General features: G+C 38.7%; 1 protein-coding gene across 1 annotated transcript; it reads right to left on the reverse strand.

The window, feature by feature from the left end:
* On the reverse strand, window positions 1-26,775 carry LOC150107838 (potassium channel subfamily K member 18-like). The gene is made up of 2 exons (XM_090391586.1): window positions 26,197-26,775; window positions 1-1,677 (listed from the first exon to the last, which is right to left on the reverse strand). Exons 1-2 carry the CDS (start codon window positions 26,600-26,602, stop codon window positions 680-682), a joined length of 1,404 nt encoding a protein of 467 aa, XP_090247712.1. The 5' UTR covers window positions 26,603-26,775; the 3' UTR covers window positions 1-679.
* Between the last annotated feature and the right edge of the window lie 1,031 nt (window positions 26,776-27,806).

Raw genomic sequence — 27,806 nt, forward strand, 5'->3', positions numbered from 1 at the left:
TTCTTTATAATTCTTTATTCGAACTTCAAGACTGTTCAGCTTACCTTCAGCTTGCGCTGAAGGTAAGCTGAACAGTCTCATACTAAGCTGACGGGGATTTTCCCTTTTGTAAATCAATACACGTAATTAAGAAACGTAATATGCAAATATGCCGCATAGCGTTGGTTGTTTTTAAATCATCAAAGCCCAGTCACTTCACTTCATTTACAAACAATCTTGTGACAGTGGGAAATCGAACCCAGAGTGTGTTGCTTGGAGTGCAAAGATGTTTACTCACTCGCAGAACTATTTATCATTATTCCGTTTTTATTTTATTTATGTATTTATTTATTTTGTTTATTTATTTTTCTTTTTTCTTTTCTTTTTTTCATTTGTTTATTATTTTTATTTTTATGTTTTGCACACATGCATTGATGGATTGATTGCAACCTCCGGAGCATGGAGCGGTATATATGAAAACAAAAATAAATAAATACAACCTGCCAGAATCTTATTTGCATGTATAAAATTGCTTTATATAAAGGAAGAACTCTCATTTAAAAGATTTTAAATTTTGGATCTCATGGAAAGTGCTCAATATCAGTTCTCTCGCATGATGGACCTCTTTCCCAAAAGCTTAAAGTCGGCCGTCATCAGAAGTTCCTTTCATGTGCGTCCACTCATTCCATGGCGACGCCATTTAGGTATCGTCATCGTCGTCGGAAAGAATTCCTATTCGCTTGCCAATGCACTTCACAGATTTCGTGACTTCCTCTTGCACAAGGTTAAAGGACATGGCGATCAGAGCCATTCCGAATAAGAGGTAGAGCGAGCACAGTCCCAGAGCGAGCTGGTTATCGTCCGACACGACAGCCGTGCCTGGAACGAGATCCCCGAATCCGATCGTAGTTAGAGTGATGAAACAAAAGTACGAACTGTCTAGAAACTTCCAGTCCTCCCACACCGTGAAGAGGATCCCTCCCCCGCAAATGTACCCGACCACGATGGCCAGACACAACCAAATGGGCACGCTCACCTCCTCTTCGTCCCCCTCTTCGGACTGAGAATCGTCTTCCTCTTCCAGTTCGAACTCGTCCTCTTCCTTTCCGAGGGCACAGGATTGCGGACGACCTCGCACCTTCCTTGTGGAAGGCTTCCCGTGGGTAGGATCGTAAATCGGACCGTGCTCGAGAGAAGGGGACTCCAAGGTAATTTTCTCTCCCGATTGTAACACGTACTTGTTGGAAATGACGGGCACCCGGCTGGCCTCGATGGGATCGCTATAAAAGCTGTATTTTGGCTGCGGAGGTTCGTGGATGGCGGAAAACGAAAGAGGACTTCTTCCCACAGACGGCAGTGTTGCTGGACTTCCGGGATTTCTTTGCCTCGTAGTGTAGTCATCTGTATAATAAGTGTTACGGTTCACGGTACCCTGGGGCGTGGCTGACGGACTTCTTTCGTAATCGGAGAGGGGGTCAGGAGTGTAGCGGTGGTGTCGATAGGTGGTGCGTACTTTCCTGCGAGTCTTCGGTTTGACACACAAATAGCAGCAAACTTTCCAGTAGATGAAGCGAAAGGATTGCGCCATGGCATCACCGATGTTCGATAAACACAGTAGTAACAGCGGAATCCCCACAATGGCGTAAAGAACCGTCACGACCTTCCCCCATGGAGTCTTTGGAGCGATGTTTCCGTAACCTAAAAAGGAAAATAAAAATTAGTTTTTTTTTTTTTTCCTGCCATTGTATTTGCATAATTTGATTTTATAGGAGAACACGATGGGATCGTGTTTGCTAAAAAAAACCTACCCGGATTACGTGCATGAATAACCTCGAAGACAGCTAGCTCTATGGGCTGCTAGCAGTATTTGCACATTTGTACGAGAAATCTTCTAGAATTAGTTGTGGGGACTTACCAGTACTCAGCAATCTCGACTCGCTTAATGCCTCATTAAAATATAACCGCCAAGAACTTCTATTTCTTCTTTTAATCGTTTTATGGAGCAATAGAGGTTTGTCATTTGGGATTACAGCCATAGCAACTAAGACTATATGAGGACTACACATATTCCACCTGTTGCGAAATACTCTGTGGAGGGGGGGGGGGGGGGATTGCTCTTCCCGTATGAGACCACATAACTTCAGCTGAAAAAAATATCGTTAGAAAGGGTGGGGTTCTTGGCTAACTAGACAGGTTTCAAAGAGCGAAAAGCCGTCCCAGATGGATGCGAAGAACTTTGACAACGGCTTTCAGTTGAAAGTGTATTGACTGATCTGTACGGAGACGGCAGGATGTTCCCTTTTGAAAACTGAGCCCTTTCATCCAACCAACCGGTCAGAAGAGGGAATGCAACAAATGACATCAATTCAATGCGCCTCGTAGCCTTACTTGCTTCGTCTTAATTTCAAATAACTCCTCGTGTGATTATAAACAGACATTGTTTCATGGCGTTAAATAAGGGTTGTTATTCGTTTTATATCGTGTAGTAATGGCTCGGCGAAGATCTTCGGTGTAGATTTTTTTTTATTTTTTAAATGGCATTTTCTAAGAAACACTCAAGTTTAAGTAATATATCTTATGCAAGCCATTCTCAAGAGAAATCAATTTCGATTAATAACAATGTGTTAAGCAGACACTGTCTTCTTAAAGCCGAGTTAAATCTGAAGCAAAATAAGAGAATGAAACATTTTATTTAATTTTTTACCTTTTTTTTTTTTTTTTAAATCCAAGTTTATCTTCTCGGAGTCATTCACTAATACGTGGCGCTGTTCCACTCTAAAAATTGTGGTGTTTAGTGGGGTGATGAATATTTCATTATTAATATTATTTTGGGAAGAGGGGGAAATGTAATTATGTGGATAGCTTGAATATAACGAGAATTTCCAGATAATCCATTCAAAAGAGGGATTTAAGTGGATGTGGATCGGAGAAAAAAAAAATACATGAAAAACATCAGAAATGCTCACCAGAAATTTTCATCAGAAAATTGAAATACATTTTTTTTAAAGCGTTTTAAAAGAAGTTTTTTTTTTTCCTTTAAAAATGCTGGCACTTCTGTTTCATGCGGTTTCGAAAAAGCAATATGACTGTTTTAAGGGGAGTGGGGGGGGGGGGGAGTCCAAGAAGTTTAGGGAAAGAAGCTGATGTCAGTTAAGCATGAAGACTCCTAAGAGGATTAAAATGACAATTCTGATAGCGTGCGACAAGATGAGCTTCGTAAATCCTCTTTGTCTTGCTAATAGAGTGAAGAATCCCGTCTGTCACGTGTTAACTGTAACATTGTCTTCGGTAAGACAATGAAAGGGAGCGACGTGACTTCGGAACGAATTTCCAATTCGCACGCTGTAATAACTTGTTTTGCTCGTCAAGCCTGTTCTGCGTTAAATGGACTGAAAATCGAGTAATCAACGTTGTTATCTTAACTGATTGCACACGCACGATTATTATCCTCCAGTTGCGTTTCCTCATTATTACTTTTATTTATTTATTTCTTCGCGTACATTTTAAGCGACTCGCTTAAACACAATACTTGAAATCCATGTCAGAGTTAAAAATAAAATTAATGAATGCGTTCTAAAATTTCTGAAAGCAGCGTTTACACATACGCGCGGTTTAAAATAACAGGCCACTGTTCCGAAGGGATGTGCGTGATTACGTCATCATCTACTCGAAGATAGACTCGGTTACGCTACAAATGAACGGAGTATATTTAGCTTGCAAATGTTCTGCTGTTTTCTATTTTTCTGCCAAAATAACTGCAGTCGGTGGTGCTTTCAGTTTTCTTTCCATTTTCATCTCTTCGTCCACCTGCGGCGATTCTCATTTGTGAAAGGGAATTTTACTTTAAGGGTTACAAAAACAATGGAAGACGAAGTTCGCGGATGTGCATTAGGCAACATTCATAACGTCACTGCTTGGATTCCAAGTACAAATTTAGCTCCGCAAACAATGAGACGCACGCGGCAAGAGAACACGGCCCGTTTTCGAGAGTGAGCCGAAGTTAGAATCGGAGCGGGCCTTGTATAGAATTAGCTGTCATGCAACTATTCTTGCTGGCGGTCGACACTTTTTTTTTTTTTTTTGCCGCTATTGACGCAGTTAGTAACACGCACACGCACATAACCCATTTCATACACGTCCGTGAGCTTTTCCTTCTTTTTACTTGAAGCCACTGCTCATGCAATGATAGCGTTTGTTATGTTTACTCCGAACACTGCTTGAAGATGCAACATGAAATTCTTCATATTTGACAAAAGGTGGGAGAGAATATCGCAACGGTACTCTGCACTTGTTTCCTTTCAGTCGACAAAAATGCCCGCAGATGAAAATATAAAAAAAATCGCGGAAAATCCAAGTGCTAATTTATTTTTAAAGATATTCTGGCAAGGTTTAATCCTTTAAGATGTCACTGTTTTCACGAGTTTTGGTCACAAAACTGCAAACAAATTTATTTATTTATTTATTCTGTAACATCGACAATTAAATGTAATAATGTTCCACTACTGCATTTTTTAAATCTCAAATAAGTAGCTTAGGTTTGTATTCAAATCCCCCCCCCCCCCCAATTGTATGCCTTTTTACACGTTATTGTGTTCGTGAATAATTTGAACAATTCAAAATTTTAGAGATTATTTTTTATCTTTTTATTTCACTGCGAATATCACAAATTTAAATCTGCTCCTGTCTGCGTAAAATAGTTCGCACTTCTTCCCTCTAAAAGCGTCAAGTTATTTCAGAATAGCTGATTCAATCAAACCAAAACCATTTAAAAATCACAAATATTAAACTGAATAATAGTTAAAAAATATATTCCCAAACGTGACGGTTATTACTGTAGAAAGGCAAATGCAGAAGCTGGTGGACATTATTTTCTGCTAAGTTACTTGAATAATAATAATAATAATAAATGGATGAAGATTTTCACCATAGAAAATTGTTCATATAATTTTGCACTAAACGCTATCTATCAACGAAGGCTAACACGTTGTTATCTTAGTCAGAATAGAAGCAAAGTTCCTGAAACTAATATTTAAAAATAATCGTAAATTCTATCCCATATGCGTCTGTTAATGGAAACTCAGAGAGTTCCGAACTTCCTCCGTCCTCTATCGCTCATCCCTTGGTGTAAAGTTTGACTACGTCTTTCCCTCGCAGTTATCCGTTCCTAGTCACAAGTGTATGTCACGGACAACATCAACAGAGGCTTCACTCCGAATCCAGCCATCAACTAGTATGTACCGCAATCGGTGTATTTCGTGTATTATCCATTCCTGGTTCTTCGTGTTGAATCAAATGAGCTTTGCCACTCACTTCGACACAAGCAGATGTCTTTCCATTATCCTGCGCACTTAAAACCCTGATGAGTTTTGAACAATTCGAAATTTCAGAGATTATTTTTTATCTTTATATATATATATATATATATATGGGGGTGAGGATGTATAGTAGAGAGAGGAGAGAGCGAGCGAGCTAATAAACTATATTAGAAGACAAAGAGTGATATTAAACCATGTATCCATTATGAGCAAGAAGCAGATAGAGAGAGAGAGAGAGAGAGAGAGAGAGAGAGAGAGAGAGAGAGAGAGAGAGAGAGAGAGAGAGCTGCTCGTGCTAAGCTACACATAGGTTTTAATTACTTCACGCACACACACACACACAGTTGCTTATTGGCAGGCGAAGACCGACCTATGAGTAAACTGAGCAAGGACATTTTTAACTTAAAAAATAGAAAAACAAATCCACAGATGGCATTCGCAAAACCTGTGAATTTTGCGTGTAGGCAAAAGTGGTAAAGGCAAAGAAGAAACCTTTTGATGTCATTTAGAATATCTAAGGTGATAATCTTTGCGTGAAGATGTTGTGAACAAGGAACGGAGCTATAAGGAATGAAAAAGGAGAACGAGCGGGGTCAGGCGGTAAATTTGAAACTGAAGTGGATGAAAAACTTCGCTGCATTCTTAGCTTTCATTTGAAAAATCCCTTCCGAAGGTTCTTTCCATCCTAGAAAGATTCGAAGTATTTCCAGCCGTAGGGCATCGTCGAGACTTATTGAGCCAGGGAAGCTACGACAGAAAAAGGAAAATTACAAGAAACATTTTGGAGTGCATTCGTAAGAAAAAGATCATCCCTGAACGGATTGCCTCGCCCCCTTTCTAGAGAGCAAGAAGCATTTTTTTCCGGAGGTTTTATTGCGCAATCCCTTAATCTGTGTTGGATGGATGAGCAGTGATACAGTTGAACAGCACTTTCAACGGAAGAAGGACACGAAGTTTTTTAAATGCATCTTTGATGAGATGCTTTTGTGCTAGGAAAGGTTTCAGTCAGTCCGAGAAAAGAAAGCTCGTCATGAATACCGATGTGAATATTAAAAATAAATAAACAAATAAAATAGAGTGGGCTCGAGTTTTGTAGAATGTAAGTGTTGTAAGTTGTTCTCATCTTACTGGAGAATGGCGAGAAGGAAAAGTCTGAATGCGTGAATTAACCGAGAACCCTTTCGTTTGTCAAATGAAGAGGGCTGCCGTTTCTTGTCATAACCAAAACCGTAAAGAGAATGTGTGGTTAGACACTGATCAGTTGGCTATTGCCGTCCTTCTTCATTGCCTTCGAGACGATTGGAGTGAGGGCAGTGCGAAGATTCTTTGATGGCTGACTTTCATATCCCCCCCCCCTCTTTTTTTTTTTTCTTTTTTTAAAATGGGCTGAATATCGACTTACTTCCATGCTGTCGAGAAGATATCCGCCATCCGAACATGATAGTCCGAACAACATAGAACGAGTGTTCATTCTGGAGCTCGAATTTGCATCACAACACCCCTCCACAGCGCGGATGTTGAGCCCTTCAATTGGAAAAGACCTGAGATCGATTCTCGTCGTGACGAAAAGAGTCTTGAAATTGACGTTTTTAAGTTGAAGGTGAATTAACTGATCTCATCTGGAGGTAGCAGGTTTTTTTACTGCCGGAAACTCGAACTTTTCTTCCATCAAACAGGCAAATCGGCCAGAGTACACACGCGAGTCGTAGAGAAAATTCGTATTACTGGGCGGTCGACGGCGTAGCGTGAATGGTGGATTATGTAATGTATAGATTAAGTTGTGTGGAGTGAAGTGCTCTTTAGGGATGAGTCCTCGGACTCCATATACATGTCACATAATAATAATAACTAGCTAAGGGTGGAGACTAGCTGCATACTTTTGTTGAAAAGTTACTTAGGACTAAATGGTCTCGTCAACTTCCTTTGGGGAATATAAGGCGTCAGTGGATTTTATGGCCTGTATGTATGTATATATATATATATATATATACCGTATTTGCTGGCGTATAAGACGCACTTTTTTTCTTTGAAAATAGGTCTGAAAAACAGGGTCTGTCTTATACGCTGATACTCAGTTTTTTATTTTCATTTCTAGAAATTTTCTCTGTTCCGAGTTACGCGATTTCTTTATTGCTTCCTTGCGGTGTGTGCGAGAGCATTCCAGCTACGTAGAGCAGTGTTTCTCAAACTTCAGACATCCGCGTTCATATGACTGGTGCGGTATTAACAAAAGATTGTGCTGCAAAATGACAAAGACAAGCCGACAGTTGAGTTGAAATGCTAATTCTCTTCACCGAATTCCTTATATAATATCTGAAACACATTCACTATTCATTCATTCATAGTGCCTTTTATCCCAGTTGCCTCTAATTGCACTGTTTGTTGAGAAACATATTGCACAGCCTGCAGATGTGTCTGTACCTTATTCAGTGAAATAATAGGAACCTTTTACGATCTCGAACTTCAAGGATACATTGAATTTTATTCTATGCATTAATGATGCATAGCCGAAAATTGCCACGGACCCCCCCCCCCCCCCCGAAGACCTCTCACGTACCCCCGGGATTACGCGTACCACACTTTGAGAAACACTGACGTAGAGTTCAGTGGATGCGCAAGAGCTGTCATCGACGATCACAGCCGTTTCCTGTTCGTTTAAACTTTCCAATTGTTGTCGCAGTTGTGAACGGTGATAAATTTCTGCCGTTAAATTTTCTCTAACTTTCTTGGCAAATTATGGCTGAAAAATGTCGGCATTGTTACAATATTGCATACAAGCTACGCGTGATTCCGTGTGCTAAAGAACATGGAAACGGGGCTGCAGAGAGGCATTTCGGATGAAGTGAGTTGGCTGATCTGAAGTGTTCTGCTGGATCACGCGCGCTATTTCACTCGTGGAAGGAATAAAACTTTTATTAATCTGGTCGAGTCGTACGTACTCGGGCAGATTATTCGGAGAAACTGCATGATGTTTTTAACTTTTTACGAAGAATTAATTTATACAAACACATCTTATTTTAAATTCTGTCCATGTGTAAATACTGTATTCTTTAACTTTATTTTCCTAAAATTGCTTTATGTGCATATATTGTCTACTAGTTTATCTGTTTATTATTACCTTGAGTAGCGTTGTAACTTTTGCTTTAGCACAATGTGACCTTTTCTGTCTTTGCTCCAATTTGTAGTTTGTATGGCTTTGTCTGTGTGCTGTTCGCATTCAACAGATCTCGAGCTGTTAATAGCAATATATAACATTAATTTCAATTTTTACACATCCTAATTGTATACCAAAATATTTAGCTTCGTATTATAGTTTCCTTTTATATTGTGTTATCATCTTACTACTTTTTTTCATGCATCTGTTTTGATACATTTTTACATGATACATTTTTAAAAATATATTATCATATTCCATATGCAGTTTTTGCCCTTGGCGCATTATAACTCGGGTCAAAACGCAATAAAAATTCCCCAAACCAGCTAACTAACCAACCAACCCGCTTTTTGAATATTTTGTACTTTTTGAAAGTTCTGCAAACTGAATACTTGTTACGTGTACAAACAATAACCTTGACTTACTGCCCGGCTTCGGTGGAATATCTGTGTCACGTCGAGGTCACGCATGACCCCCTGGCAATTTAACGCAGTTTATGACGACGTAAGGCAGTCTGTCTAAAAGGCCCAAGGTGGTCAATATGTATTTGCATATTTTGTCTGTTTGTGTGCGCTGTATTTCTTATCTTGCTATTATATTTAAGATGTTAATTTATTTCACGCCAATAAAGCAATTTGTGAATAAATTATGAATAATTTGTTAATTTCATGTGCATCTTCTACATATGTATTATTATTGCAGTATTTTATTATTAACGTGAACCGCACTCACAAAGGCTGTGGTAATATGTTAACATCACTTCAAAACCGAGTGAGAGAGCAAGTGAATGTATAAGGAAATGATTTCTAGCGTTCATTTACCAATTCAATCTGTTTTACAAATATGAAGGAAACGAACCTCGTCGTGATTGAAATGTTTGTTCATGATTTTCAGACCAACAGTGCGCAAGCTCAATCGTTCTTTGATTGCAGCAAAGTTTTAAAATTGTGGAAATGATAGTGCAGTTTAGTAATCTTGTTGCAATTAGGAACCAGAAATTTACCTTCCATTCAATTATTTCATTTTGTGAAATCTTTTCACAGTGAAGTTACACAAAACATAAATGCTGCAAGAAGTACGATAAAATGAAGGATTAATACAGGTGGCGTAGTTTAAAAATATATGGTTTGACTGATCTGAAATATAGAAAGAATATTCTGAGAATATTGATGATATGGGGGGGGGAGTCCCCGTAGAACAGGGAACAAGGCTCAAGGCTTGTAGTGTGTGTGTGTGTGTGTGTGTGTGTGTGTGTGTGTGTGTGTGTGTGTGTGTGTGTGCTGTTACAGCTTCTCACTTCCTAACATATTTATTGTTAGCCGGATGGTAGACTTCGATGTATGATGATCAAAGAATTATGGCATCATATTTTGAAGCTACTTCTAAGAATCCTTTTCTATCTCCTTCCTTGCCATCGGAATCTTCCAAATATGTGAAGAAACCCAACATATGAAACAGAAACACAAAACTTCACCGCACGATCGTTTGTAATAATTCATTCAAGAGGTGAATGTTCAGTTGAGGAATATCTTATCCAGAAGGATTTGAACGATCGGAATTTTCCCTTAAAAAACACTTAAGCTCCATTCAGGAAAAAGAGAGGAGGTCTTTATAAGAGCACCATTACATAAAAGTAAACTATTCGAGATACGCAATCATTGAGTGGGCCTTTTCTGATATCGCCAATGAAGAAATACAGTGCATTAAGAAAAGCATTCTAACAGCATCATATCTCAGAAGAATTAAGTTGCACGTATTTCAATACACTGTGGGAACTCTTCGAATGCGCTCAGTTCGCCACTATATGGGCCAATCAACGTCAACATTTTTCAGCGCATAATTTCCTGAACTCATGTTGCAACGAACCAGCAATATGGTATTGCGCGTTGTTTTGAACGAGATATGAATATTTTCTGTAAGACTCCCACAACACACAACTTACACTGTGCTGCAGATCTAACTGCGTTCGCCGTTCGAGGTGCCTAATGGATAGTCGTAGTGCTTACGTAAATCCATACTAGAAGGAATAGCCACCAAACTACAGAGATGGGAGGACGATGCATTGACACAACACGTTTTCCATAGGCGTCTTTTACACTCACTTATTCAACAAACAAACAAATAAAATATGGACAGATGGTTCTGAGTGATTCTTTGTTTCATATCCAGAATCCCAAATATATGTGGAGCAGTTACAATGTTCTTCACACCAGTATAGTCTAAGTGTTAGGTACAGTTCAGTGTGTGTGTGTATAACAGCGGTTTTCACTTAGCGTAGCTCTTCTGAATCTGTGTCGCCTCTTTAACTTTCATATCACACTGCCGAGATTTCTGTATCGGAAATGCGAAATAGTATTCTCATACGACTTTCGGTTGATAATGTCGCCTCCACTTTTTGGAAGACAAGTTAGCTTCATCTTCCCTGTTCGATTTAACATCCCAAATCCACTGAGATATTTTAAATGTCAAAAATATTTAAGAGGAAATATTTAAGTTAACATTGAAGAGTAGTACGAAGAGAAGCCTTGCGCTTCTCAAAAGTTAAATTTTGTAAATCGGAAAGGGAGAAACAGAGAATGGAGACAAAATAAAGCAACGCATTTGACAGTGGGAGTCAGGGAGGAAGCCAGTCACAATTATCTGTTATTGTCTACACGAAGACTACATCTACAGGGGCTAATAGGAGATTTTGTTCGGTGTACATTATATGAGTGTATTCGTCAAGAAAGGTGAAAGAGATTGTGGAAGGAAAGCTACAGTGGTGAGAGGATATGCATGGCTGTTTTGAGAATGAATGCAAGTTGTGGAGGGAGTACAACACACATGATAGTGGAGTAAAGAATATCGACAGAAGTCCGGAAAATATTAGAGTAGGCAATATTGCTGAAAGTGCGATGGTGAAAGGAGAACGTTTAACTAAGCGGGAGAACAAGAGTAAAGATAAAAAAATCCGGTGATTCTGTGATGAGAGGAATACTGAATAACTGTGCGAAATTGTTTCCCATGTTGGCCAAATTAATTCCCTTAATGAAGCACTTGGAATGCAAAAGAATAATAACAATAATAATAAGGGAAAGAACTGATTGCTTTTTTCTGGCACTTCAAAGGTGAAAAATATTGTATGAGATGAGATATGAAAGTGTTATTGGAAGAAGTGAAGAAGAAGCGCGAGAGGAGGAAGAATGCAAGTCTTTTGCCATGCTATGATAGAGGCGAATTGAGGAAGTGGGCGATGATCGCAAATGTATCAAGGTTCAAGTTGTGCAGAAGAAATGGTGAGGAGGTTGCAGACTTATAGACTGAATTTGACGGACTGATGGGCTTCTATAATGCTGATGGAGTGTGCTTAAATAGATTCGGCATTACGTTTCTAGAGAAAGCTTCCTTTACTGAGCGTGTTAATGCAAGCACAAATCCCAATAATAATAATAATAATAATAATAATAACGCAATAACGCCGTTATGGTGTGTGTGTGTGTGTGTGTGTGTGTGTGTGTGTGTGTGTGTGTGTGTGTGTGTGTGTGTGTGTGTGTGTGTGTGTGTGTGTGTGTGTGTGTGTGTGTGTGTGTGTGTGTGTGTGTGTGTGTGTGCAAGCATCCATAAGGCGAGTGTGAGAATGACCAAAAATTTCCGGAATTTTAGTCTCTGAAGCGATAAAATCAAATCAGGTAGTCAATTCAAGCTGTAAATGTCGCTGGAGGCCTAACAGGATTGTTAGGTTTATGTATTCTAATGCTAGATGCATCAGGAATAAGACGGTAGAGTTTTAGACATTGGCTGGAGTAACCTTACCAAAAGCCATAGGAATTATTAAGATTTGTATGGCAGCAGATGATCTAGTTACAAGAATAAACTGTGAGGGGGGTAGTGTATAGTGTTTTCAGAAAAGATAGACAAAATCGTACTAGGTTATTGATGATAGCAGATGAAGTGTAGTCATAGAAAAGACTAGCGAGACGCGATTATAGTGGAGGCAGTTATTTGAGGCTGTCTGTGAGATAAAAGCCAGCAGGGCAAAAAAATATTAATTGGTTGCTGCGATAGGCGAGGTGGGGTGGGATGGTGGAAGGGATGATGTGGAAGACATTCACGAGCAAATTAGCACAAAGAGTGTAGATTTAGTAACCATTATGCAGAACTTCAATAACAGAGACATAGATTGGAAGTAGGAAAGATCACATGGCAGGAAGGAAAAGAAATTCATACATTTGCTAAGAGATAATTACTTGGAACAGCAGGTGGTGTTGAAGAATTGTGGTATGAGAGTGTTAGACCTGAGCCACATTGCCTCCTATTGGGGCGAGTGATCATATGGTCATGGCTTTAGAGGTTGCGAAACATTTGGGCTTTCAGTTAAGAAGAGGCATATGTGGAACTACACGGCAGTGGAGCGACAAGAATCTGCAAGGGAAGGAGGATATTAGTTCATAACGGATAACCAAAGGGGGGGGGTATCTGAAACATTATCTAAGGTCAAGAGGATACATCAGGTAGGTATTAGATGGATGAGTAGCTAAGTAAGAGCTGCAAAAGGAAATTGTTTTGTATGGTATATAAGGAGAAGGGTGATCAGAAAACTCACGAGCAGTACAATATTCAGCCAAGAAAGGTGACCAGCATGGTAAGGAAGGCAAACTCAGAATATGAGAAGAAATCGAAATAGCAGATTAAAGCAATCGCCAGTGAGTTCTTTTGGTGTGTAGGAAGTAAAAAGAAGAATTAGTAAACGAGTATTTAGGCTTAGGTGTTCGTTTAAATTCCTGTTTCACTTTAATGTAGCACAAAGAGAAATAATTAAACAACGGGTTTAATCATTTTAACGATTCTTTTTAACAGCCAGCAGCAGTCAAAAAAAAAAAAAAACCTAATCTTAATATGGTTGCATTAAACTCCCCAAAGTTTGGGAAACTTTAATTCTAAGGCCTTTCGTCCAACATCTAAGACCAGCTATCGGCATCCATAGAAGGTACCCCTCGTTGGATTTCAGTCTTTATTTATTTTATTTTATTTCTTCCACTTGTTGTTTCTTGTGTGTTATTACAATTGTAACAATTTTGTATTCCTGAAGATGTCTCTGTGACTGAGACGAAATATTGAAACAATTAAACCTGTTGTTCTATTATTTTCTCTTTTTGCTGTAAAAAATGGAAGAATGATTATAGAAGGATAACTTGAACGACTGTTGATGGTAGTGAGGTGCAGAATCAGATGAAATAGTTGAGTTACTGTGTGGACACTTTGCAAGCGTCTATCCTCCAAGTGAGAATATTAGTCTGACTTATTTGTCAGAGTGATTGTGAAAATGTAAATGTATAAATGTTTCAAGTAATTATCTCTTAGCAAATGTATAAATTTCTTTTCGTTCCTGCCATGTGATCTTCCTCCTTCCAATCTACGTCTCTGTTATTGAAGTTCTGCATAATATTTACTCGAACTAGAACTTATACTCAATACTAGAACTTATGAATGAAAGACGAAAACAAAAGAGTACACAAGCGTATAGAATACTCAGTAAAATTATAAAAAATGAATGTAGGAAGGCTAAAGACAAGTGGCTAAATGAAAAATGTAAAGAAGTAGAGGAATTGGACAAGAAACACAATAGTAAAGAAATGCATAAGTGAATCCAAGCTCTGACAAATGAAAAGAAAAATTTCAACCATAATCTTTGTATCAAAATGGAAAAATGCTACTAGAGACACAAGATATCATAAAAAGATGGAAAGAATATGGAAAAGAACTGTTTGACTCTGATCGCACAGACGCACCAGATATACGAAATATGAATGGTGAACCAATTACACATGAAGAAAGAATACGCGCTAAGTCAAATGAAAACAGGTAAAGCACCAGGCCCCGACTTCGATAGATCCCTATCGAATTGTTAAAGAAAGTAAATGAAAACACACGCGAGGACCTAAAGGTTATTTTAATAACATCTGTGATATACGATACATCACTGATGATCTAAGGAAACCCATCTTTGTCACTATTCCCAAAATTCCGAACTTTGGAATATTCCGAATATAGACTAATACGTTTAACAAGCCATCTAACAAGATTACTACTGAGAATAATCCTAGAAAGAATAAAAAGCACTTTGTCAGTAGAAATAGAAGACACTCAGTCAGATTTTCAAAAAGACAAAAAAAAAAAAAAAGGTACAAGAGAAGGAATCTTCAATTTAAAAATATTATGTGAAAGAAGCCTCGATAACCAGAAATGCACATGTCTTTGTTTTATTTATTACACCAAAGTATTTGATTCAATAGATAAAAAAAATTAATACATATCCTACAGAATAATGGGTTAAAAGGAAAAGATCTACGTATAATTACAAATATATACTGGAATCAAATGGCCTCAATAAGATATAAAATGCATATTCTGACAACTTTGAAATCAAAAAAAGGAGTAAGACAAGGTGTGTCTTATCACCCTTACTGTACAATATATACAGTGAGCAAGTTTTTAAAGATATTTCAGAACTGAAGGGTGTAAATGTCGGGGGTAGGAACTTCAACAACTTCAGGTATGCAGATGACACAGTCCTTATAACAGAATCTGAAGATGATCTTCAAAACTTAGTCACAGAAATTTACAACAGAAGCTTAGACATGGGATTAATTATTAACCAAAAGAAAACAAAGTGCGTGATTATATCTAAAGAACCAATAAATAAGAAACTAAACATAACTGTTAACAAAAAGAAAATTGAACAGGTTCAGTCTTTTATATATTTGGGCAAATGTTTACAGACAGAGGAAATTCCCTTAAAGAAATAAAAAGGAGAAGAATAGAGATAGCAAGAAAGCCTTTACTGATATGAAAACTGTTCTAACATCCAGAGACATTAATATAGACACCAGAAAAAGATCAATAAAATGTTATATCTGGTCAAGCCTTCTCTACAACAGTGAAACTTGGATTTTAAATAAAGAAGCAGAGAAAAAATTAGAAGCTTTCGAAATGTGGACCATCAGAAGAATGTTGAAAATACCATGGACAGAGAAAATAAATGAAAAACGAAGATGTTTTAAAGAAAGCAAAAATGAAAAGAACTTAATGAAAATAATTAAAGAGCGAAAACTTAAATATTTTCGGCTTCAAACTAGACAAGCAGGCATTCAGAAATTAATATTAGAAGGGTAACTGGATGGAAAAAGAAGGAGAGGTAGACCCAGGAGAATGTGGTTTGGGGGACATTAAGGACTGGACTGACTTGAATTACCATAAATGTTCCAGAGCAGCAAAAGAAAGAAAAAGGTTCCGTGACATGGTTGCCAACCTCCTTTTAGGGGATGACACTTGAAGAAGAAGAGTGTGAAAATAGAGGCTGCGGAATTGAAAGTACTTAGGATAATGAAAAATGCAACACCAAACATGACATCGAGATTAGCAGTGATATGTCAGGAATGCGTGTATAAGAATAGGATGCTCTATGGACAGCATCGCTTCATGAAGGGAATGTCATGCCTAAATAATTTATTCACTTTTTATAAATAGAGTGACACCTCGATTGGATAAAGGGAATGGCTACACCACGCACCTCTGGATTTTGCAAAGGTGTCGAGAGGATACCTCATGGAAGACTTACGCAAACTGGTGCAAATGGAGATGGATAGGAAACTGTATAGCTATGATATGAGTACGAAGATGGCTGACGAAGAGATGCCAAAAAGTGATGTATACATAGCAGAATCCAAAAGAAAACTGACAACGACTAGCCAGTTTTATGTGGTGTGTTGAGGCTGTTTTTGGACAACTAATTATACATGAATGATATGAGGAATGATTTGAAGTGAAATATTCGGTTGCTTGCTGATGACGCACAATTGGGAAGGTAATAGTTAATGAGGTTAATGTACAGGGTTTACATGATGATTTAAATTGGCCAACAGTAAGGGCACAAGATAATGGATACCAATTTTATGCCGAAAAGTGTACAGTTATGCATTTGGCGATGACAAGATTACAACCTGTATGTTACATTGATAGAACTTTACTTGATAAAACAGAAGACTGGGGGTGTTGGTAAATAGAGAGTTGAAGTTCGGTGGGTATATTGCTACGATGACGAGGTAGCACATAGGATTACTTGGTTGCTGAAGAATACACTAACAAGCAAAGAGGAAAAAAATATCATTCCTCTTTGTAAGGCAATGGATGCGTCCACATTTGGATTACTCTGTTATTCCTGATCACCGGGTTTCTTGCGGACGAGGAACTGGATTAACCAAGATGGTGAATGCTCATTATGAACACTTTTAAAGGTACGGGGAATAGATTTTTTGTTTGGCAAGTGGAAAATTGGGGAATGGGTGCATTGTATGTCAGCGTTCATAGATGCCTGAATAGTTTGGATTTCCCGCGATGAGTCTGCGGACTTCATGGAGGCACATGTGCAATATTATTATTATTATTATTATAAAATGCTCATGAGGGAACTGTCATCTCACACTTAGAATCCCCAATTCGATTATGATCTCACTTTCTGTATTCAAACAAATATTAACGCAATCCCTTTGGGACTTCAGAAATTATACTAGAAATGATAGCATGCTGCCCCCAACAGCTCAACGCTCAAACTGAAACAACGACTGCAAAGCACTTAAAAGCGTTTAGATACCTGTATAGGAAAAAAAATTAATACCGCTATATCTATGGAGGAATCCAGAACCATATATATACTGTACATAAATTCTATCCTTAATGAAGTTGAATTTTACGATATTTAGGATATTTTTCTTGAAAGAAATTTTCATGGGGTCATTCTGAATTCTTCAAAATGCAACACTCCGATGTGATATAAGAATAGGCAAGTCCGATAGTCAGAACGAATCCAATGGGATGGATCTCCTCTTGGATGCATGGCAGTCCCTTTGAGCAACACCGAATTTCTCGTATTCTTCATTCTGAGTTTTCCTGATACTTTTTTACTTTATTTTAATCACAGAACTTAATGATTCATCTTTGGATTCAATGCTGAACCGCTGTTTTTTTCCCAGAGAACATCTATAATAAGACAATTATTCGTTCTTATTTCATCAAGACGGACATTTCTAGATGTTCCCACCGGGATCAATTAGTTCGTAGCTTTGTAAGCAAAGGTCAGAGATATTGAAGACATCTTTCTATTGTAGAAAGACGCCTTCCCTGGCTGCGAGAAAGGCTCAAATATGAGTGCAGCGTTGGTCTAGCCAGCGCTTAGGGTAAACCTTGCATTCCATTACTTTCTTGTTGGTTGGTTGATTGATTCCGGATGTGGTTGTGTGATGAATGCAGATCATTGTCGCTGAATTTAAATTCCTTCTGAATATGGATCATTCTTTCAAATTTAACAGGCGGACATGATCCCAACTAAGTATAGATATCTTAGATACAACATTTGTTAACCAAAGTAAGAAACAAGAAATATCGGATCCACATGTACACGTAAATACGGATTCAATATTTCCTGTTTCTTTCTTTTGTACGAATACCAATTTTACTCACTGTTTATGCAACAAGTGAATGATTTCAGCAGCAAGATGTGATTGTTTTACCTAAAAAGTTCGGTAACACCGGATGACCAATCCCGTCACCGTATAAAAAAAAAAATATGTTCAGGTGACTTCTCGTAGAAACACGATGTCCAGAAAATTCAAAGAAAATCAAAAAAGAAAAAAAAGAAAACAAATTCTAATAACAACACTCTTCTCTTATAACCATAACATAATGAGATGTTCTTGATGAGAAAATATCTACAGAATTAAACACAATGTGTGACAGATATAAGACACATCCTTGTCTTTAAGGATATTTGTTTAAAGAAGTGCCACATAATAATACACACATGTGACGCATGTGTCACAATTGACACATGTGAAATTCTAGTTTCTGAAAAATTGCCATATCTCAGCTGAATTGCAAGATTCTAATACACTGATGTCCAAAACCCAAGGAAGAACGCCATTTCTGAAGATTACAACAGCAAATTCAGACGAATCAGCTTCAGGAAATTTGTACAACTGACGATTTCGAGTAGAAAGCACATTTTGATGTCTTGTAATGTCTCAAATACATCATCTAGATGATTTCACGCGAGAAAGAATAATTGGAAAGCTTGAAGAAGGTTGCAGAATTACGGGTATTGGCAGAGAGTTTGGAATCTCACATAGCAATGTATCCAGGCTCTGGGCAGATTCTCATTCTACCATGGATCACGGAGACAGAGTTTGGGTTATAACAACAAAATGTAATCGACGTACCACAGCAGATCTGCTTGCAAGTCTACACTATTCAAGTACAGGTATGCGGATTTCTCGACAAACTGTGACAAGACGTCTGTCGCAAGTAGGCCTATACGTCAGAATGCCGGTAGTCTGCGTCGCTTTATCCACAGCTCATCGTAGAGCGCATTTTCAGTGGTGTTGTGTCCAAAAAATTGAACAAGACTCTAAACAGATGAAAGTCGCTTTAGTCTTTCTTCCGGTTCTAGACGACAATTGATCTGGCTTAAAAGTGGTACTGCTTACCATTGAGAGAATGTTCTTGAAAGAGATAAATACGGGTTCTGGGGATCATGGTTTGGAGGCGGCATGATGCTTAATGGATGCACCGAGTTCTTCAACGTCAAGTTTGATTGTTCTCTGGTGCTGTAGACGAAAAATCCATTTCTATGGATGTCAATGCCACACCGCATCATACACGAGCAGTGGAGATACTTCTGGAGATCGAATCGAGTAGCCAGCATGGTCCCCAGATTTCATCCCCATAGAACACGTTTGAGACGCAACAGGAACACGCATTGATGTGCAAAATTCCCCTCCAGAAAACAAACAAGGCATTATCCTTGCTCTGAAGAAGCAGTGGGAAAGTGTGCCTCAATAACATCTGAATCACTCGTGCTACGCATAATAAGAAGTTGTCAGTGCTGCTTAGCAGTTCGGGTGGACATATCCCACACCGAAATTCCTCTCCACGTAGGTTTCTGTAAGCACTATACATTAATTCCTTAACTACGTCCTTAGGATATTTGTAACTTTTGCCAGAAACGTATTGCAATTTAATTTATATGGAATTTTTAATTATATAATTTATATTACAATAATTATAATTATTATTTATATTACACATTTTTGTGTAATATAAATATGCTTTATTGGTATGCGGGCAATAAATTTATGTCCACATTTGGTTGTGGTCAGAAAAATCTTTCCACATACTGTATAGATGAAAATATAGTTCGCCCTGAGCTTTTGGACACCAGTGCACCAAACCTACTAAGTATTAGAAGAAGGATATCTCGAACTTGTTGAGGCTTGTTGCGGCTCTAAATGATATGCCTGATGTGGCGTTAGGACTGTACCAAATGGGAGACTGTACCTCAGTTTCCCATTTGGTGGACTGGGAGAGCCAGCTCTAGACGAGCTTATATCACTTCTTGACACGATAATGTTTCTTTCTAAAGATGAAGGGGAATTATGAATAGAAAGTCTGCTCTGCTAAAATATCTCGATTCATAACTGCTCGGGGAGAGCATGAGAACACCGCCAAAGGTGAAACAGTGGGAAAAAAAATAACTGAAGGGGTAACAAAAAGGGAGGGTATCTCATATCTGGAAGTAAAAAAAAAAACTCTTGAAACGCTTCAAACGAATTTGAAAATTTCGGTTTCAGTTCTTCTAATTGTTATTTAGGATTACGGCGAGGAATTAAAGCTATAAGGACAGCGTGTTGTATCTGTTCAGGAGGTGTTCAGAATATTAAGGAACCTTAGCGTGAATATCGCCATGCATTTAATTGAGATATCAACCTGAGTCTTACGGGAAAGTGCAAGAGAAATGACATCACTAACATGACGGTTTAGCTTAAGATTTCTCACCTGCAGAATCAAAAACAAAGTGGAAAGTGGGGTTCTATCAAATGAGAAGAATTTTAGCTGAACTTGACTCACGCTTAGAAAGATTAAACGAATAGTGTTTACATTTAGTGATTGATAGACAGTTGAAGTTTCTTGTTTTCCTTTGCGCGTTACACTCAATGGCCTGTCAAGGCCAAGTAACTTGGCTAATATGATACCTAATTCATGCTCTGAGAGTGCTTCATCCAATAAATTATATATTTAATTTAATCCTTTATCCAAGTGTAAGCAAACAGAGTTTACGCCTGAAGTACTTTCAAAACTGGGGCAACTCGTGGTAAAGGTGGTATAAGTTGTTCTCATCACTTGCCCTAGTATCTTCCATAATGCAAGCCTTATCTCCTTGGGAATATGTATAATGCTATGCATTATGGGAAGGGTCACTACCCAGACCGGTTTCGACGTTTATTGAGGCCTCTTCAGTGGGAGCCACACCCAGAGGTGATACCAAAGTTGAAGCAATGCAGAAGTCATATTTCCATATGCTAGTTGCCAAAAGGTGTCAACATCTTATTATTAAAATTCTCTGGATTAAACATAGTTGATGGAAGGTTTTTCACTTGGTTATACTATAAATTAAAGATACCAAGAATTTGTATACTTGGTTTAATCCTTTATCCAAGTGCAAGCAAACAGAGTTTGCGCCTGAAATACCTTCAGGACTGGGGCAACTCGTGACAAAGGCTACTGAATCAAGTATTTTAGGGAAGTCCTAGGGGGTACTACCCCCTAGTAGTACCCCCTAGGTACCGAATATGAGAACAGTATTCAATGGTTGTACGGATTGTGATTTGTAAGTAGAGTTAACAGCTGTTTAGAAGAAAAGTAACGCCTCAAGCAAAACTTAATTTTCTGATGCTGAGAAGGTGATATTTGTTATATGCTTATGTCCAGAGAGAGAGAGAGAGAGAGAGAGAGAGAGAGGAAGAAAACAGATCTTCTTTGTGAGAAATAAGGCGAGATTGAGGTTCATTAGTACTGGAATTAACGAAGTTAAAGGAACTCCATCATTATCGAAGAGTGATTTGGAAATAAGAATTTTGGGTTGTAGAAGTTGATATGAGCCTCCGTAGCTCAGTCGTTATAGACAAAGCCCTTTGGTCCGAAAGACTTGGGTTCGATTCCCATCCGTGACGTGAGGAACATTGTCTGGTCTCTTTCGACGAAAGGTGAGTTAGTCGGTCTCATACGGAGGTAGGGGGAAGTTCACCCGGAAACTCTGGTTTCTCGTCCCCAAGAACAGGCAAACCTTCCCCGTGAACACGCATCTGTAGACATAGAACACATTGGGAGGCATAGAGCCAACCACCGTATCCTCGAGACGTTGTGGTTGCAAGAATAAAAAAAACCTCGACACCGCAAAAGGTAGAAGAGGAGAATTAAGAAAGAAAGAAGTTGATGTTTTAGAAGTTTTGATTTTTTTAGTGCGAGGCTTGCTAAATGAGAAAGGGGATTACAGTGTAATGCCTTCCGCAAAACTAGGTATTGGATTTTCAGTAAACTTGAGAAGATTGCTGGCATACAAGAGGTAGAGAGCAGAGTAGTTCAGAGAACGGTGACTTGTGGAATGTCATCATTAGTTACAAAGTTTGAGAATAAGGATGTAGTCATCAGACGTAATGCGTCTTCTGACGGGAAGCCGAAGAGCCAGTTGCAGAAGATAGACTATATGATGGAACCACTGCATAGGACTTAATGTAGAACTTCATTAATTTCCATAGTGATATCAGCCTCAACTAGTTGTGATTCCCCAAACATTTCTCATGTAATTGTTCAAAGGTAGGTAATAAGCAAGACGTTATACAACAGCAGATCAGGGAAACACCTAGCAGGTCTGTAAGTTGTCTCCATGAACTTCGATATAATTCTGAAAACATCATATTACATGCACTAAGAAATAGGGAAAGTGAATCTTGACTTTGCAATAGAATCTAAACACGGATTTTGGCTTCTTCAGTTTTCAAGAATTGCAGTATTACCATCGTCGTGAAATCTTTGACCATCTAGTAATGCCTGAGTGCCACAGAGGTTTGGAAGTTCCTCTGAGGAGTCACTCCTATAAAGTTTCCTCCAGTCTGATGATCGAAACTGTGTTGTGTGTGGACGATATGTTTAGGGATACTGAAGTTCCTACAAAGGTGAAGATGATTTGGTTGCTGTAGATTCTCCTCACTTCACCGAAGTTTGGTATACTGCTCACTTGTGGTCAACACCATCAATCCATTAGTGTTTTAGACTACTGAGCTCTAGGTCCTAGATACTTCAATTCCTCAATCTACTTGTCTATTCCTAGAAGAATGTGTTTGTCGTCCTTCCCTACTTCAACTTAATTGCCTTCTGTGGAAACTACAGGTGTCCTTGTTCCAGTGAGGTCGAAAATTCATTAAAAGAGAAATTAGCCGATACACTAAATAATAAAAAGATAAAATATTGAACACTGTATACAAGACAATGTTGAATACAGATCAAAACCATTTCTGATAGTGACTCACACCATAATAGCATTCTTCACATTATGAAGAGGGAGTGTGGTTTAATGTAAAGTTTGCTAGATAAAAACAATATGATTAACTCTCTAACCGAGCTAACAAACCCCAAAAACGTTTTTAAACAATGTGTTTATATCATATAAACATTGTCAACGATGCCATTATGAAACTTCATCTCAAATTTTTCTTAAATTTTGGCAAGTTATCGAGAAGATATATCATAATATTTCCAGGAAAAGTTTTAGCCGCCACAAATAGCTGCAAGCAGCAGAAAAAATATGGCAACTGAGAAATATCTGACTTTCTGTCAGTGGACTATGGAAGCTGTAGCATCGTATAAAATGTTGACAACAAATTGGAACGAAGGTCGGGAAGGTTTGGAAGTGTCTCGCAATCTGCCTGGACATTATGACTAGTTGAATGATTGATATATTCTTCCTAGTGAGACTGATCGAAGATTGCAGTGCCTTCATATTTACTTTTCCGCAAGTCAAGCGTGTTCTCTGGTTTCCATAAAATCCGCATTATCAAGAGTGTCAAAAAGTTTGAAATTTCAAGTGGCATATTTGCTGGATTTCTTTAAGGTGTAATGGAGTCTACTTTAACCATTTTTCATGTCTCCTTCCCACGCAAGGTCGAACACCTCTAGTACATTAGCACCGTGAGAGGGCTAATGATTTTTTGATCATTTTTATTTTATATTATTTACGTTTTATTTTTTTTTTGCATAGTCCGCAAAGCTTGTTCTAGAGACCAAACATTTCAAGCCGCTTCAAGCATGTTTATTGCAGCCAGATGTGAAACCACTGCTCGTCAGTGATCTTACAACAGACGAAGAAATTCAACTTCTGTTTAAAGATAATGACAAATGTCCATACCCACAACGGGATTCGAACCTGCAGACGATTGGTTGAAAAGCGAGTACGTTAAACCTCGGGCAACCAATCTGGCAATATTTCTCATTGAAAATAGAATAACCATAAGATTCCAAATAGCAGGAAATGCGCAGTAAAATCTACATTACGCTAGTGACCATCGAATGAACAGATTGTCAGCAAAATGTTCGAGCGCTTGTTATTTGTTTGTTGCCTGTCTGAGTCAGTGGCACACTCAGGATTTAATCTTGGAGGGGGAGAGCACTCAAGATTTAATCTTGGGGGGGGGGGGCGAGTTGAGCAGAAGATTTGAGAATACACACTACGCATTTCATACGAGCTATGACTGAGCATCTGTAGTGATCGCCAATACATGATACCCGTGATCTCCAATGGCCCGGCTTGGGCAAACGAAGTAGCGCCCGAGGAGCACTACTTCGTTCGCTTTGCGTTCACAGCGGCCAGGATTCCCGAGTGCCATAGGGAATTCCCACCTTATGCAATCGTTAATTCATAAGTAGCATAGAAATAGAAGACACAACATAAATTAAAAAAAATAATAATAATAATTTTAATTAGGAAAATATTTTGGAAATTTTTCTAATGTTTTTTCCTTTTTTTGGGAGGGGACAGGGTCCCTTGTTCCCCCTTTGGGTGCGCCAATGGTCTGAGTCCCACCCTCTCAATTCGAGCTGTGTGCAAGAATCGCCTCCACTTTGCACCTTTCTTCCCAAGTGTATGAGATTTAAAGTTTCAAGGCATCGCTGTGAGGCTAAAATTTGCAAACAAATTTATTCTTGACATGCTCTGTGAATGAACAAAATTAGACATGAAATTTCGACATACAAACGTTAAAGGCTCGATTAGAAATAAACAGACGATGAGAAGTCTGATAGCGGAGAAATGGAGGGAATCAAGATTGAATAAATGAAATCAACAGAAGTATTTTTAGAAATGACGATGCACTATCTGGTCAAAAATATCTGGACATCTGCTCTTCTAAACTCTTACTCTAATATGAAATGAAAGAGTAATATGGAGCTGGTCCACCCTTTGCTGTTATAACAGCCTTCAATTTACTGGAAAGCTTTTCACTAGAGGTTGTTACGTTGCTACGTATCAAAATCCACAGAGCGATAGTGAAGTCAGGGAAATTGGGTGTAAATTACCATTCACATGTTTCTATCCACTTCTATTAAAAACTGCTTTAGCAAAGTAACAAGTGACGAAATTGAGATTAGGCAAATAATAAAATAATAATATCAAACTGTTGATAGGAAACTAGAAATAAATTATTATTCTGGATTATCATAGCATCGATATACTTGAGAGAGAGAGAGAGCACTCAAGAAAATTGTGATGATCAGCTCTTAATGTCATTTCACCCTGAAGGCGGTAGAGGTTTTTTATTATGACCGACTTTAGCTGAACGTTATATTCCACCGAGATGAAAAAGAAGGAAAAGCTCGTCCGTTTTTTTTTATTTTATTTTTTTTGTTATTATCAAAATGCCTTTTGTCATTTTGCCTTCATTCGCTTCAGCAGAGAATTCTATGTTAGACATTCCTGAGGCACCTTCAGTAGCTGGAGAGAACTGTTATAAACAGACGAGAGATTTCTCGTTGAATATAAGTACGACGGCCTATTTAAAAGCAGTAAACGGTATTGTTTATAGCAAAGAAATCCTCCTCCATAGAACATTCTTGGGAACTCACGGGTTTTACAAGTTAGATAAAGGGTACGAAAACAACTCATGAAGCTCTCTTTTGTGACCACTCAATGGCATTAATCTCATCTCCTTTAAAATCAAAAATCCAATGACGAAATCGTTGGCTCTTGAAAGGAGACTTCTTGGGATTACGGATACCCCCCCCCCCCGTACTCTGCTTATCAACTACTTTGCTCTGTGAGATTTCATTCCGGAGAAAGAAAAAGTGCAAATCTCAAAGAGGTCTGATCGCAGTGGATATTGCGATATACACCTTTACACCTGTATTTACTTGTCCTCTAATTGTTTTTTTCAATGTAATTAAGGTTTCCACATGATGATGATGTTCATGCATTCTACGGTCTTGCTGCTTGTGCATGTGATTTACCACAGCCAGTCATGTGACAACATGTACCAGCTCCCCCACAAGTTTTGACAAGTGATCTTCTTTTCGATGCATGCAAACTTGTTTTATTCTGTATCATCGTCACGGCTTTCGCAGCCATTTTAAAATTTCACCCACTTGTTGCTAAATCTTCAAGTAAATAAAAACAATGAGTTATTAACCTATTTAAGACTTAAAAGGTGTTAATAAACATTTAGAGGAAAGGGGAAAAAATTAAGTGGTTTTGTTTTTAGCTGTGCATGCGCTGATGACGCAATCGTCTCTCCATCTTCCAACAAAACTCCGGTAACCGAAATCGTTATTAACATTACGAACGTGAACTTGAATTCCTAGGTCAAGACACCCACCTGACATTCGTTCACTTACCGATAGTAGTGATGACGATGATCGAGTACAGGAGGGCTCCCGAGAAACTCCATTGAAGAGGACTGTCATCGTTTCCGTCATACCCTTCTTTCCTAACAGCCTTCACGAGACTCATTTCGAAGTAGCGCAGCGCAGCGGTGGCATTGTCGGTCCAGTTGCCCTCCTTCAACACATCGCTTTCGATGGTAAATCTCCAAAGGGTTTGCACGACCTCTTCGCGCTCTTTCTTCATCTCGTTTCTCTTGAGTTGCTCGTTGGAAGCCTCGAGGGCTTCGAAGGTGAAAGCCCCCATGATGGTATACCCCACCACCAGCCCGCACAGACCGATGTGAGAAAACAGAAAGGTCGTTCCTGTCCTGCAATAGTACCTGCACTTAGCACACCGAGACATGTGTTCGCCCCTCATGACTGGAAACGATTTGTTGGGTTCGCACAAACCTTAATGCACTAATTCATCACTCCTTTCTCACCGTCTCGCAAAATTGAACGGCACTTCGGCTTTCCTCAAGTATTTCCCCCCCTCCCCTCTCTTCCAACAAGATCCACACCGTCGTGTGTTTCTGCTGTGAATGACCCTTCCCTGTTTCTTCTCTTCGTTTTTGTCTCGGAACATGTCACAGGTCGCACGCTTGCGCCGTGTATCTCCCTCTGTTGTCCTCGTATTATAAATAAAGAATGGGCACGTATTCCTGTGTGTGTGCGCGCTACGAACAGTCGGAACAGTGCGAAGACGCGTTTAGCTGCTGAATGACAGGAAACACCCATCTTTACGAGATGTTTGGGAAACTGCCAAATTCTTACTTCACTTTTCAACGCCAGATGGTGTTAGTTGATACCTCTACGTGCAATACGCCTGGGAATTGGACATGTTTTTTGAGCCAAGCAAAAACGTGTAGTTCAGACTTATGGCCAGCAGAAACTATTCTTCTTATCATCTTTAGATTCGAGCTACTGTGTGCATGATTAATAGCTTGGATTCGACGTGGCAAGAATTTTAAGATGTTCTTGTTGCAATAATAATTCTACAGTGAGGAAAAAAAGTGAATTTCGCACCCAATTTCAAGTTACAGTACATTGCCAAGAAGGAATCTTCAGAGAAACTCCAATTTTTTGTTAAGTCGTCAGTCATTATTCGTCACCTCTCCAGATTTTCAGTTTCACTCATATCTTAACACTTGGAATGTAAGAAAAGAAGAGGGGTTTTAGTTTTGTTTGGAGTGAATTATTTCAAAAATAATAACCGCCATCATTCTGATTTCCGGCAGACACATCAGTGGGTCAGATCCCTGCCATGTGAATATTTCCACCACTAATGTTCCATCTCCTGCAGGCACAATTCAGTGGAGGCGTAAATGACTTTATCTTCATGAAGTTTGTTATACTTTTCCCTACGCTTTAGACCAGGCATGCAAAGAATCTTTAAGCGTACATACTTCGAAAAAATCGCTAACTCAGTCATGTTGCTGCGGAATTCAACGCTCTTTCCGAGTTTAGTCTCACACGAACGTTTTGCGAATAGGATGGCGAATTTCTTTGTGCAAGGGTCCAGTCAGTAAACACATTCCAGTTAACTCATGAGCATTTCCTCCGGTTTCAAGGAAATGGGTTGG

This window comes from Typopeltis vanoorti, chromosome 4 (genome assembly GCF_054136105.1).
Source record: "Typopeltis vanoorti isolate ZY-2024b chromosome 4, IOZ_Tvanoo_1.0, whole genome shotgun sequence".
NCBI lineage: Eukaryota > Metazoa > Arthropoda > Arachnida > Uropygi > Thelyphonidae > Typopeltis > Typopeltis vanoorti.

Bases quoted from the DNA above. Each gene is read 5' to 3' on its own strand.
- LOC150107838 (XM_090391586.1), bottom strand. From the start codon at position 26,602: ATGAGGGGCGAACACATGTCTCGGTGTGCTAAGTGCAGGTACTATTGC. The intron at 1,678-26,196 runs GTAAGTGAACGA...TTTCCTTTTTAG, and splicing joins CATCGTCATCACTACTATCG to GTTACGGAAACATCGCTCCA.